At 40.5% G+C, this 14,800-nt stretch overlaps 1 protein-coding gene across 3 annotated transcripts in view; it reads left to right on the top strand.

Annotated features, from left to right (window-relative positions):
- Positions 1-14,800, top strand: part of LOC110980253 (SEC14-like protein 1) — a 46,751-nt gene that overhangs the window by 14,946 nt on the left and 17,005 nt on the right. For all 3 annotated transcript variants that reach the window (XM_087138736.1, XM_087138737.1, XM_022236765.2), the window contains one exon: positions 12,289-12,417. In XM_087138736.1, the coding sequence (XP_086994862.1) occupies positions 12,289-12,417 (129 nt within the window). The remainder of the gene's footprint in view (positions 1-12,288; positions 12,418-14,800) is intronic.

Here is a 14,800-nt window from a genome sequence, read left to right as displayed (position 1 = left end):
TATCAAACAAAGAAGTTTAGAGATAAGTAACGCTAAAGACTTTTCTTCTGTCATACCAGGCCAAATCCTGAATTCAGATGTGTACATACATGTACATGTACCGGTACAGGTTTGTGTAGGCTGCCCAAATTGATTCGTTGCAGCTGGAAATAATACAGGAGTTTATGGGAAACGACCGAAGCCGCTAGCTGGTGACTTCCATAGGTTCATGTGTTATTGCTAGCCACAACCGAGTCATTTAAACATGGCTGTCCTGTCTTGAATGCAGAATGAACCTTTTGCGAGTTAAATTTGAAAAAAGTCTGGTATGCTGAGTTCTTTAATTTCACATAAACATAACAGTTTGAATTCTCCGTACTAAAGACACTGTTGCTACATGTATATTGGTACCTCATGATTCGGGGCAAGCTTTTGCTTAAGAGATCCCTTGCACCAATACACCGTTTTCAGTGGATAAGAAGGGTACAAAGGAACCAGTCCATTCCAGAGATAGTGGTCGCCGTGCAAAAGCTTGCCTCGAATCGGGAGGTACATGTGTACATGAACATGTATATATAGCGACAGTGTCTTTAGTATGGGGAATTCAAATTGTTATGTGTATGTGCAACAGATAAGTCAGTGTACCAGATTTTATTCAAATTTTACTCGCAAAAGGTTTATTACATGTAAATTGCCACATAGTGTTTGCAATGTGAACCAGGGTTTACTGCAAAATTTATCATGATTATCAAAGCACCCAGTGCATTGTCCATGATTAGAGGCCAACTTCAGGGGTTGCATTTTGAATAATTTAAGCGCACCCCTTTACATGTATCTGTCCTCTGCATCTACCACACATGTACTTGGAGTCTGCCTAGATCTGTTTACTTTTTCACTGCAAGGACAAAGCTAGTGTACATGCACTGGTAATTCTAGCCGGCTCCTTTACACCACCACATGAGGCAATCAGGATTTCACTGGTTACCATTTCAGACAGGGTGACAGTCTCTTATCTGGCATGGGAAAATTCATACTTTGGAGCTCGCTTTGATGAAGTGAAGTGGAAGGGTGTCAGGAAATTGGAAAAACTGATGAGATGACCCTAGGTGTGATGAAGAAAAATGATAAGGATCCATTTATCACAAGCTGTCTATCATGAAGAAAGCAATCATAGGATAAACAACTGTCAACAGATTAAAAGAAGAAACTGCTGTGAAATAATAAATTTTAAAGGGGCTGGTTAGGCCAAATGTGCTCGAAATTATGGGAAAGCTGAAAACTGTGCTGAATCCATAAAACAATGAAATTAATTTACCTGTATTGGATTAATTATTTTCCTTGATGGAAAAAATTAAAATAATTGTCAAACATACTTGCTGTAACAGTCCAGCAGCCCTTGTGTCACCTAATGTTTTGCATTTATAAACAGAACATGGAAAAATGCAAACCCATTTCATGGTAGGCCAAGTTAAATAAGGAGCACTTAAGTTTAATGCATCCGCCAGTTGTGTTCATAATGTGAGATGTATTCCTTGAGATGACTTCTTGCAAAGTGATTGGACTACAGTACAGGCTTGCTTGTTTTGCTTTTTAATATCTACAAAATGGTAGTGTATTTTTTAGTTTAGAACGTACATTCTTACATGAATGTCAACTGAAAGTGGCTGGCTGATGGCTCGTTGACAGGGTCTAATTCTTCATGTTGTGAAAAAAAATGTGCATGATGTAGTCCAATGAGCATACTGTACCCTTTTAACTTGGCGGTACGCTTCATTTGAAGTTGTCTGAGTCTGTGAAGCATTCTGGCTGCGTGCATCTATTCCGCCTGTGTGGCGCATACACAGAGGGCTTTTTACACGCCCGTCTCTCTTCATTGTATGTGTTTGCATCGATCGGAGTTCCCTCTTGGCCAGCAGATGCGATGCAATCAGCTGGGAGAGCAGGTCGGCAGAATGTCATCCGTGTCAAGCCTCTTAGCTCTTGCAGACTTTGTCTGATAGAGACTTAGGTCAGGAGCTTGTTTGTTGGGAAGGGAATGTGCTTATCATGATGTGCTTGTAAAAGCCATCTTGTGCGTAACACATGTGCATGCTAAAGATTTTAAGCCAAGATACCCTCCAGAGCATGACACTCTGGTCGGGCATTGGTCGTTTTCAGACCATTTTTGGCTTTTGTCAGAACAAAAATAGATGTGGTCGGACAACATGTCTGCAGCAAATGTAAAGGTAGCAATGTCAAAAGGAAATATGACTTTTATATGGTAGGTAATTTAAATTCCCAAAGTAATATCCTGTGGGTGTTTTTACTCTTATTTTGTGCTTGCTTTAGTATAGCATTTAAACAGTGAGAGCGTTTGCTCATGTGGCCTTGCTTTGTCCAATCAGAGGCTTGCTATGGCTGTACAAAATTGATCCTGCAGGTACATTTTGTCTGACCGCTGTTTTTGCCTACTGTTGAAACCAAAAGGAAGTGGACAATATGTGTTTGCGTTTCACGTTTCCTAAAATGCATTTTCCAACACATGTTTCAAGAAATCAGATACAAATCGCGAATAAGTCACGTGTGAGTATTGCACTTAATTCACGATTTGAAAGCTTTGCATGTACCAATGAAAAACGTCAGTTTTCTGAAAGGCTGGATGTTTCATCGTAATTGTGAATGTGAAAGCGGCACTCGTTTGTTAATAATAAAATCTTCCATCAGCAACATCTTACAATTTCAGGAAATCGACAACCTGGCAGCTTAATTCTAAAGATGTCAATCACTAATGGGGAACCAGAAATAAGTTGGCATACCCTATAAATAAACTACTAAAGTAAATGTGAAGGAAATTTACTAGTAATTTCACTCTTGTGCATGGACACATTTCTTCTGTCAGACACATTCAAACAGAATTTCAAAGAACTTTAAACACAATTATTCCAGATGTAAATGCAAATGAAAGCGAGAGTCCTTTCTCTTGAATTCATTTCTGGAAATGTAGGCAATGCATCGTTTCCTTCCGGGTGCAAGTTCCCACTCCAGGTCTGTGCATTGGTATGTCGAGCGAAGTATTTCCCATTTAGAATTTTTACCGTCGATATTATGCACTGAATTGCCCGGCCTTAATTCAATTTGCAAGTCATTTTGCCACGCTTTTTACCTCGCTGCTGGGCTGCAGGCACCACTGCCTGGCATTGCACCTCACAGTTTCTGCCTTTACATGTATCTCCGCGGCGATTTTCCATAACAAAGTCATCTTGGGAAAAACACAGATGTTATCTAGTTTCCTATTTGTTTTTACCCAGGCTTCTTGGAAAAGAGAAAGAAAAGACAAGATAAGAGGTCTGTTACAGGAAGGGATGGAAACGATGTCAGGCCTTTTGCGTAGGTTCTTGCTGGGAGACAACATCCTGGCTAATTGATTATGACTCTTGTTGATCAGAAAGACTTGGTGAATGTTGTTACACTTGACTGCTGTCCCTTTTTGGCCTATCGCCATGGCAACATTTCTGACCAGATACATCTGTCAAGCTTTTTTGTTTTCCAAAACAAAAATCCTCCATGTGGAAAGATGTTGAGAGAGTTGGGGAATATTGACTTTATTGGTTGTAGCCTGGTAAAGTTGGACAAGTATCTGCATGAACTAATAGGGTAGGAACATTTCAAGAATACGTACAGTACTCTACAATGTAGTTTTCATGTAGAATGATTTGCCAAAGTCTGCTTGGAAGCTGTCCGAGCATTTTTTGGGCACATACTAGAAGACCGTACCAGACAGCCCATGCAAATCCGAAGCACTGGAATTCGTAATCTCAGACACCCCTTTTTTCTTTTCAAGACAGACACGGGCAGTGTACTGGTTCATGTTCATGTAGCATCATACAAGAGTAGTTTTAAATGCTGACTGAAGAAAAGTAAGTACATGTACATGCAGGTTCCCTGCAGTGTACCATGCACAGTAGGGTGCGCATTGCAAGTCCGATGCCTCATAGTTCGACGCCTCATAGGTCTGACGCTTCATAAATCCAGTGTTGGGCCAACGAGGTGTTGGACTTCATATGAGGCGTCAGTGCGATTGACTGTGAAACATGGAGGAGTGCGGGCCCGCGCGATGCGTCACCCGCGAGCGAGATTCAACTTTGTTCCCAACTCGTGCCCACGGTACTGACCCTGTTAGAAAAACTAAATCAAGTGGACTACCTGCACAGTTCGTACACTGGTCCAGTATTTGTTAAATTCAAAATACCACTACGTATAAAAATGATGTATGATACTTTGCTAAATATAAAATGCATTTTTTCGACTGTAATATTTTTGAGATCTTAAAAATGTTTGTATGTGTCAAAAATAGTACACCATATTTGCACCAGGAACCAGTCTTGTTCCCAGCGCCGTCTTTATACACTCGTAACGAATGTCAAATCAGATGTCGGACTTTCAAGGCATCAGATATTTTGAGGCATTGGATCTATGCCATGGGCCGAAAAAACGCTGGCACTTTTAAAGGCATTTGTCGGACTTACCAGTATGAGGCATCGGACCTATGAGGCATCAGACTCATGAGGCGTCAGACTTATGGACTTTTAAAATTTTTTTTTTGGACTTATGAGGCATCAGAATTATGAGGCGTCAGACTTACGAGCTGACCCCACACAGTGCATGTGCACTGGCCTGCAGATGTCATGAAGTGGTACACAGGTTGGTGACAGGAAATTATATACCTGTATACCGGTACTCGGTGAGGAACTTGTCAACAAATACTACATGTGCATGAGCATGGGATGCTGGACATGCTAACATGTCCCTTGGGTGCACAACTCATTTCAACTCGGCCAGACATACAATGCAAGTTGGGTCATGTTCCTACATGTGTATGTACATGTACATTTGCATGCATGCAAGCCTATACATGTACCAGCCGTTTTCATTTGTGACAGCTTACCGTAACTGTACCGCCTATTACAAGGCAGCTTGCAATTACAGATCCTGTAAAGAGTCCCGCTTTTTGTTTGTTTTTTGTTTACTTCTGCACAACAGCACCTGTTCCAGTTGTTGACAGATGCAGGGATGAGGTCACTGAAAAGCCAGTATTTATTGTCCCATTGTCCAAAGGTCAAAGGTGCTGTCACTCAACAATATATCCTGTGGGACTTTATCCGTTGATTATTGTGTTATAGATACATTCCCACATTTGCAGCTGCCCATTAAGTTCTGTAACTTAAATTTGTTGTTTAAAAGCATACTTGGTTTAAAGATTGAACTATACCCTGTGGAATAATCCTTTCGGGCAGGCTGTCATTTTTAAGAAAGCAATGGAAGAAGGCCATTTCTAACAATGTGTTTATAGATGCATTTTTCCAAATTGCAATTTTTGCAAGACGTGCATGAGCGTCAGCAATGCTCACGCGCCAACTGCTATAATTCATCGGTTCAATGCACAACATCACGAAGAGGCAAGTGGCTGAATGAGAACATTTCTGGATGCCAAATTCAGATGCAATTCAAAACAAGACTGCAACTTTTGTCCTGAAATTGAAAACGGAAAATATTGTTTTTCTCAGAATGTACAGTATTCATTGTTCAAACGTCATAAGGTTGGTTGTAAAGCATCATTGGAATTGAAAAAAATCCCTTATACAGAGACCTATAATCTAGGATTTCTTGTATGTTAAAAGGCAGATCCACTTGCGATCTAACGTCCATTGCTGCTGTGTATTAAATTACGGAGCTCTCAAGTTCTATTGACTACATGTACCTGTAGTGTACTGCGTCTCTCATTGTGAATCTAGAAAGAAGGAGAGAGGTGTATAATCGAGAGGAAGGAAATAAAGGAATACCTGCTCTTATCTGATGAGCCTAGTTCTCTTTGTTGGAATCAATACCCGGATACCAAATTTCCAGGGACTTCCTGTTTTTTCCCTCAAGTAAAAAAAAAAGTCTAGTATTACTTGATATCTCAGGTTTTTTTGGCATCAGCTAGAGATGGTCACCTAATATCTTGGAATCACATTTTGGAGGGAACTCACCTACGGGCCAGATTGTCTGGTATTACATGAGCGCTTTCATCATCGGGTTGTAGTCTATTGTACAGCACCATTTCTGCTGTCAAGGACTGGGTTTCGTGCACGTACACATACATTGTACGTGTACATCAGGCCCGACCAAATCGAAAAGAGAAAGGCTTTATCTCTTAAAGATGCACATACATGTACACGTAATCCACATTTTGCCAGGCCCAATCAAGTTTGAATACAACCTGCGTGAAATTGTCTGTCAGACACGTGCTCTTCTCCGGTAAGGGTATTCGACAGGCCAACTAGAAGCTAGAAGATGCAAATACATTGTGTGTTGTAGGATTGCACACATGTACCGCTACAACAGCACGCATATATATTGTACACATCCATATTAACAATAACGATGTTGAGATTTGAAGCTTTCCGTGGTGGAGGCAGCAAGTAAACTAGATAGGTTTGCGGTAGCACTGTGGATATATCTCATTTTTTGGAGTATGTGGGATTTTGAAAAGAACCGGTGGTACTCATTGCCTCCTTACAATGGACAGAGCATATTGTCCAAAACAATGGACTGAGCATACTGTCCAAAACGTTGAGTACCACCGGTTCTTTCAGAACCCCACATACTCAATAATATTGATGTCCCTCAACTATTAAGTAAGTCCATCCATAACGTCACAGTTTCTTCAATTACGTGTAGGCCTCACCACAAAGATTAGGGATGTAAACATGCCCAGCAGCTGCATGAAGAGCCTTGCAACCATTACTGTCTTCAGATTAGAACTTCTGCTCAACACATGGGACATAGCCTGTGCGAAAGTGTGGATTTGACCTGTACTGTGAAAGTTGACAGCCAAGAGAGCCCTGCAAATTATCATAAGGGGATTAGCGAATCAATTTGCCACAATAATTGCAAGACTTCACTGGATCTGGGGCAGGTACGGGTATGGTACATATCCCCCACCACTGCGCGTACATGTAATCCTGTCATTAGAGGTGTGCACTTGTCATGTCCTTATTAGCGAGTGCATTATTAGTTGTAGGAAGGTAGAATGTGTGACTGTGAGCTAATTTAAGCTTGGTGCTTTTAAATGAACAAGGCCACCCTGGCCATGTAAGCCAAGGTATTAGCATGCAGATTGATTGTACCATTTCACCTAATCATGGACTAGCCTATGCCCAAATTAAACTCTTCAGAAAGCCAGCACTCAGGGCTGCATAATATGGATTTTTTTTGCACGCCTCATCACCTTAATTGAAAGTAAACCCCAAGGTGACAATAACTCAGGATGGGACTTTCTGTGAAAACAACACTTGGTGTCACTCTGTTCTCTCTCCCGTTGAGAAAAAAAATCAGCTTGACCCAAATTGGATTTTTTCACAAAAGTGTTGCCTTTACTGAAAATATGTTTTTCTTGACAGTTGCTGTGTCATTTGTTTCTAGAAAGAATGACCCTGTCTTACAAGTTACATTTTCAATCTGTGCTTACTAAAACCATGTGACTCTGACACATAAGTAAGTCTTCTGGTAATGAAACCAAGGATCCCTCAAAAGCAGAGGCACTGTAGCTCGCAAACCTGAAGAAACCTGTAGAGAAAAGACAATGAGAAGAGGTTACTTGTACAGTGTTAGATGTGGGAAGAAAACCCCCGGAGAATGTTTTAGCTAAAGCCCCTGGAATTATGTAGGGAGTGAAAACCCGATCCACACGGACCAAGCCACAAATCAAATCCAGACGGCAGAGGTGAAAGGCAAAACTACAGATTTACTGCTGCATGTTCACTCACTCTTCTGCCGCTTAGTTTGGCAGTTAACCCTCCTTTTGCTGTAACAGTCACGGACAGTCAAAAATTCCTTCCAGTTGATTTGCCACAAAACAGACACATGGGGTCATTTGACTGATTTTGACCGAAAGGAAAACTTTGTCAAGAGTGTATCTTTGCATACATATACCAGTAGTTAATAAGTTGTTCTGATTATGACGTGATCAAGTCTGGGCACTTCATGATTCTTGTTTAGCCATGCATGTAGAACAAATTAATATAACCAGTCTGTGCATGCCATGTTGTAGGGTACATGCAACCTTCTTTACAGTGGTTGTTGTTTAAGGCACTGATCGGCATGTGACCATGCTGTCTGCATGAGTCTCCATAAATAGGCCATATGCGAGTTAAATTTGAATAAAATCTGGTACACTGAATTATCTGTTTGCACATACGTGCAAACAACGATTTGAATTCCCCAGACTAAAGACACTGTTGCTATACCTCCTGATTCGGGGTAAGCTTTCGCATAGCGATCACCATCTCTGGAATGGACTGGTTCCTTTGTGCCATTCATATCCATTGAGAACAGTGTATTGTTGCAAAGTGTCTCTTATGTAACTAAGCAAAAGCTTGCCCCGAATCACGAGGTATAGCAACAGTGGTTTTAGTAAGGAGAATTCAAGTTCTTATGTTCACATGAATTAAAGAACTCAGTGTACCAGGTCTGGGTCAAAGTTAACTCGCATAAGGCTTATGAAGATCTGTCTCTCTTGCCCATTAATTTAATGGTTTTGTTTGGGGAGCCATGGCAACTGGAAATTTTTACGATCTAATCCCCCATCTGTCCAGCTTAACATGTAATATTTAACAAAGGTAGTCAAAAAATTCCAAAAGCTTGTTTCCCAGAAAAAAAAAAGAAATCTGTAATGTTTGGCCTGTTGGACTGTTACTACATTTGGAGCCTTTCCTTGTGTCAAGAGTGTAGAGTGTTTTTTTGGGGGGGGGGTATTGTGTTATAGTTAGCCTGTTACCTGTTTGGTATAGGAGGAAGGCATTTCAGGAAGATGGGGAATAAACTAATGCTAGGTAGATGGTTTCAGTCTGTCATGTCTCTGGTTAATCCCCTAAATGATACCAATTGGCTTGTTCCACTCCTTTGGTTTCTGCCGCTGTGAACATCTTTGATGTTTCGTTTAAAAAAATTCCTTTTGTCAGTTGTTTGCCTCCATAGGGATCAAGTAACTGGGCAAAATCAGAGGACTTCATTTTATACCTCTAGCTGGTTTTGAACAGTTTATTCCATTGAGATAAGCTGCTCTTGTTTGTACTGAGGCATTGACATCTGTGTATCCAGTAAATTTCAATTTTGCACTTATGGTACATTGCAATTGAAAGTTAACCCGGGAATGGGAAATTCTCTTCAATTTTTCTCTTCCAGGGGAATTCATTTCACAAAAATGCAAAGTTTTAACCACAAGTGTGAAAAAATTTTCACCCCAGTGGGAACAAATTATTTTCGCACCTTGTAAAACGTGAATGTGAACAAATTCCTTTCAAACTGTCCTATTCCCTTTCATTCACAATGTACTGAATACTCTTTGTTAGCCCTGATGAGGTAGCCAACTTCGTATTCAAGCGAGACCAATGCCCATTTCTAAGGCTTTCTCAAACCAGCAAATGGAGTTGACATTCCAGTCGCCACATGGGTGAAACTGGTTCATGATCAGCATGAAGATATTTCCAACCTCCCTGCCACCTGCGATGAGTCTTCTCAGAGATACATGTACACGGAAGGCAGGAAAAGTCAATTTGGGGTGTGTACCGGTATATTTGAGTAAGGAGTTTGTGTGAGTTTGCCCGTAAGCCACCTTTGGCTATCTTTACCCCAGCACCGCGTGCGACCAGACGGAAGCTCGGTTTATTAATTCAGATCTGCAATCGACATCCACTCATTAAGTGAAGTGCATCACTGTTACCATAGCAACCTCGTTATTGCTGTTTGCGTCTGCACCCAGATTAAATATTTTGTGCTTGGCATGCCTCGAGACGACACTTAAGGGTCTCTGACTGCCAGTATTATCTGTGTGTTGCCAACAGGAAAACTTGTACCAAAAGATGATTGTACAAAAGTCTGTGAGATGCCAAGAGTAAGGGCAACACGAGTAATCTTTCCATCCAGGGCAGTCCGAAATAGCACACCACATGAATGTAACCTCGTGTCATGAATGCAAGCGAGTAAATAAACTATGAATACAATTTTTATAAAGAAGGGCGATGCAAAATGTTTAGGTGAAGAATATCGTGCATTGGCACACACTGCATCTTACAGCTGCAGTTTTGTGGACAGGAAAGGAAAAGGTTACTAAAATTTTGTAATTTTTAAAGGGAGAAACATGACTTTCATATGATAAATAATGGCTTAAATTGTATACATTTCAAATCTCTTCCTGACTCACATGTAGTGATCTCAAATTTTCAAAGAGGATAAGTCCACTTTTCTTCAACGAAGTACCGTAGGTGTATCCTCCATTTTTTCAAGGATGGAAATGACGCAGTGCCTTGTGAACAAAGCCCTGTTTAGATGACAATGCCTTTCTTCCCTTGAATCAAGCTTTTATGGAGAAGGCAGTATGGCTGAATGGCATATCAACTGAAAAAAACAAACAGGCCGGAATGGTTGACATGTAAAGCCTGTCCTTGTCAGGCTGCTGAAGTGCAAGTCCTTGGCTGCTGCTGGCTGTAAATTACGCATCAGAAGGGGAAGTGGAACAGAACTGTAAGCACATATATGGTAACATATCCAGCCTATACATGAACATACAGCCATTGTGTGCATTGTTTATTGATTGAAATGTCATTGGATGAAGCAATTTTTTTAGGTCCTTGTACTCTGCATGCAGATGTGGAATGTGTAAGATTTCCGACAAGACCCACAGCGTTTCATCTAGGATTACAATACATGTATCTGCCTGTCTCCCCCTTCCCTCGGCCCCGGCAATGTTAAAAACGTCCTGTCCACTCACAGCAAACGATTGTGAAATAGCTACCCCTAGGTGCTACCAGAGCCCATGTTTCGGGTGCCATATTTATTGCTTTGGATGGAAATCTAATGATTTATTCATCAGTGTTGAAAATTTGTGTAGTAACTGGGGGTTTGTCAATTTTGTACAAGCAAAAACTGCCCAGGGTCCGTAAGTTTGCCTCTTTCTTCTCTGGACAGGTGGATTGATGGCTAGATGAGACACTGAACACCCACCTCTGAATCTTAAAATTATCTGAATTCAGTTTTTCCCGCTAGCTTCCCTGGCTGTGTAATTTGCTTGTAGCAGTGGTTTTACTGTGAGATTCTTGGTCGTTATTTCTTACAACATGTTTTGGACAAGTTTTCATGGAGCAGTTGACCTATTGTGGTAGATTTGTGCTAGTGCAACTTGTGAAATATTGTCCAATTATGTTTAATATGCAAAATGGATGTGGGACACACAAAATCTGAGACGAACAACTCATCGTGCACAATTCCATAGGGTTGTCTAAGGGGCGTGGCTAACTTACACATTAAGATGTAGGTTGGTCAATTTTTTAATCCCCTGTGGAAGTCATAGAGTTTTTGACCCACTTGCTGCTTTTTTGTCCCTACACGTATGTTACCCCAGCTTTTTAGAACATGAATCTGGAGTAACGGTTCCGAAAGGCCACAGGTACACGTACTTGTTCCTTGCAGCAAAAAGACATAGATTTTCATTTTACTTGTAGGCTCTGAGGGATTTCCTCACCCACATTGCAATCTCAGCTTCACCGACAAAGCCATCCTTTCAAGTTTGTCGTTAAGGCCTTTAGGTGATCTCAACCCACTTCTGCAATCTCACTTCACCCAAGTGTTCCCATTCCGGCGAAAATCAGCCATGGGCATTAAAAGCAAATGCAATCATAATGCAGCTAATGTGAATGTGGGATCACAGCTTGAGGCAAACCAAACAACCACTTTGATATCTTCCCAATGTGAAAAGAAAATTTGATCAACAGCTGATGCGAGCATGTTTGCACGAGAGGAGAGTGGTGTGTGGGAGGGAGGAATATCGGGAGCACTGGATGGGGGATAACTCAAGCAAGGACTGACAAACCAGCCCCCAGGTGCCCCTTGCAGGATTTCAGCCAAAAATGCCCAAAGGGGAAGACAGAATTTACTCCTAGTTGGAGCTTGTGTGGTTCATCATATGGCATACACGAGAGAAGAAGCATGGGTACTTTGTCAGTGGCCAACGGGCTTTGCACTTCTTGCCCGATGGTACTGGTTCTTTCCAGACAAATTTTGCAACTGTTGGCTCAATGTAATACTGTGCCTCCTACTTAAACAAAGATGGCTTTCCATATGAAAAGTACAGATGTTCTTATTTAAATTGATTCATTCCTAGGAGAATTTTGATAGTCTTACTCTCAGTGAAACAAGCGATACATAACCTGTATATCAAGCATTGTGAGTCCCATAATAGACAGTAATTCCTGTGCCTTTTCTTTTTTGTCCCTCGCAATTCCTCTCATCCAGATTCATCCAGAGAACCCAGACTGGACGTGCTTTGAACAGACGGCTAGCCTGGAGGTCAAGTCCTTCTTTGGGTTTGAAAACACCGTGGAGAAGATGGCAGTCAAGCAGTACGCCGCCAGTCTCAAGAAGGTAAACGTAGCTACCCTCCCTCCATCTAATCCTTATTAATCTTACTGCTGCCTTGCAGCAGATTTCTGTAAGTTTCCCTATCCCACTCTAGAAATTAGTTGGGCAATGTGATGTACGTTTTGGGGGTCAGATTTGCTGCTTGGAGCTGTAAGCAGGTGGCCAGTCATCAAAATGGATAAAATTTCCAATTACTGCGAGTGGTTGTTCTCAGCAAAAGGGAAATTGGCAAAATAATTCTTGTATACAAACAGCACGGAGAATACCTTAAAAGGTGTTTGTATTGGGGGTGTTGAAGACGATCACTGAAGTTGTTCGTGTTCCTTCTGTTGCACAAACACGATTTTTGATAAGGATCATTCAATGAATTTGGGGTCCAAAGTGTGACAGTTTTCCATCCCTGTTACCTCTGACGTGTCTACCATCTAACATGTTTGATGAGGGATGTATCACTGAAATTGATTTCAAATTATTTTTATTTGTTTGGCAGGTAATTTGCAGTACTTATTCAGTCTTGGAAATTAAACAATGAGTTCTAAACATTAAGAATCCTATGCCAGACGTAACAGGGACAGGAAAAAATTGGAGCCCAAATTTATAGAATGGCCCATAAGCTTTTGCTAACCCTTATTATGAAAACAGTTTCATGTTTCAAAACACAAATTGATCATTATCCAGGTACAACAAACCTTTGAGATTATTTACATGTAGTTAGCCTACAAATGTAATAAATAAATCATTCAAATTTCAATTATTGTCACATTTAGTGGATGACATTACTGTGGTATTTCAGTGAAGTGAGAAAAATAAATTTTGATTTTTTTCAAAGTGCATCTTATTCCTTACATAATTCACATTGTTCAATTTCGCTTCATCTGTCCTCAAGCAAATTGAAGTGTCATCCTGATGTCTTTTTTTCAGAAACTGATCAAGTTTGGCACTGTTGTGAAGGCAGTGGCGTCGGAAAATGATAGACATTATATAGCAAGGCCCTATCTTTGCAGTGTATTTTATGAGCAATTACATTTTTATGTGCGAATTTCAGAGAGTTTTTTGGCCCACATTGTACTCCAAAAGGGAGGTTGCAGAGGGGTCAGTCTGTTACTATGGCAAAGCATATCCTTACCTGACCCTTACAAGGTCCAAAGTTCTAAAAGAATCTCTCTGACAGGGGGACACTTCCGATGAAGAAACAGCTTCAGAGTTTAAATCTGTAGTACAGCGACCCGCATGATTGAACAGGACAAACTGCGCAGATCGCTTTCAGTACATGTACAGTGTCTGCTACCTGTGGAATTATCCTGTAGTTTAACTTCTGGAAGGGCAAGATCCCATCTCTTTGCAAAATATATGCATTGGGAGCATGGAATTACCGGTACCCACTCCGTAATAAAAGTTAATGCAGTGGTCGATATGTAGAGGTCTCATGAAAACATTGACATATATCCAATTGGTTTTTTACTCTTAAAACACAATTTACAAAACCATAGCACATAATCAGAGCTTGCTGCAGCTGTCAAAATGTGAACGTCACACAGTGACAGTTGTATTTTAAAATAAAGAACTGCCCAGACTGACAAATCTATTCTTTATATTTAGAATATTGTGTCGGTGCATGCTGTCCATCATAATTTGAGGATATATGTGTAGGTTATTGAAGCTCTGTTATTTTGTTACAATACCGGTATTTGCATGAAAGTGTTGGAGAAAATCTTTGAAATTTGTTTTAGTTTTTCGTAAAACACCATAACTGATGTGTGAGCAAACTGTGAATGGACTGGCAGTGGAAATCACCTTGACAATATCTCTGGGATCAGCTTTTTTGTATACCTGTCTTGCTTGATATGTTGTTAATTTCATCACAATGGTATCGTATATGATACCTTGCACATACTGCTACATGTTGCTGCTCTCATGAGCTTCCTTGAATCTACAAATTTAAGTTCAGTTTGCACTTTCAAACACTCTAAGTTTTCTTATACAGGCTGACAGAATTAGGTATATGTACATGTACCAGGTATATGTACACGTACAATGCATGTTGTCAAATTGAAGAGGATAGATTTTTCCAAGTTTTGTTTTAACATTTGAATAAGTACTACATTTACATGTATATGTTCCCAATAACACAATATATTTTTTAGCACTGCGTAGTCCATGTACTTGATTTTTTTTAATTACAAGCCGGTTGAAGACTATATATCCCAACATTTTATGAACTGGAGGCTACTTTTTCTGTTTTGATGGATATATGAATTTTTTTCGGTGTTCAATTCCAATTTTGGGTTTTTTTTCCATTGTTGTTTGTGTCTACACACTTGTGTTAGTTATCCTGAAGAATGCTCATAGATTGTGTTTTCCTTCAGACTCCAGCTTTGAATGGAAA

The sequence above is a fragment of the Acanthaster planci genome, linkage group LG07 (genome assembly GCF_054643075.1).
Source record: "Acanthaster planci isolate LZ-2023a linkage group LG07, COTS_SCS, whole genome shotgun sequence".
Lineage (NCBI taxonomy): Eukaryota > Metazoa > Echinodermata > Asteroidea > Valvatida > Acanthasteridae > Acanthaster > Acanthaster planci.
Note: the sequence above shows the minus strand (reverse complement) of the source record. Positions and strands in the feature narration are given on the sequence as shown.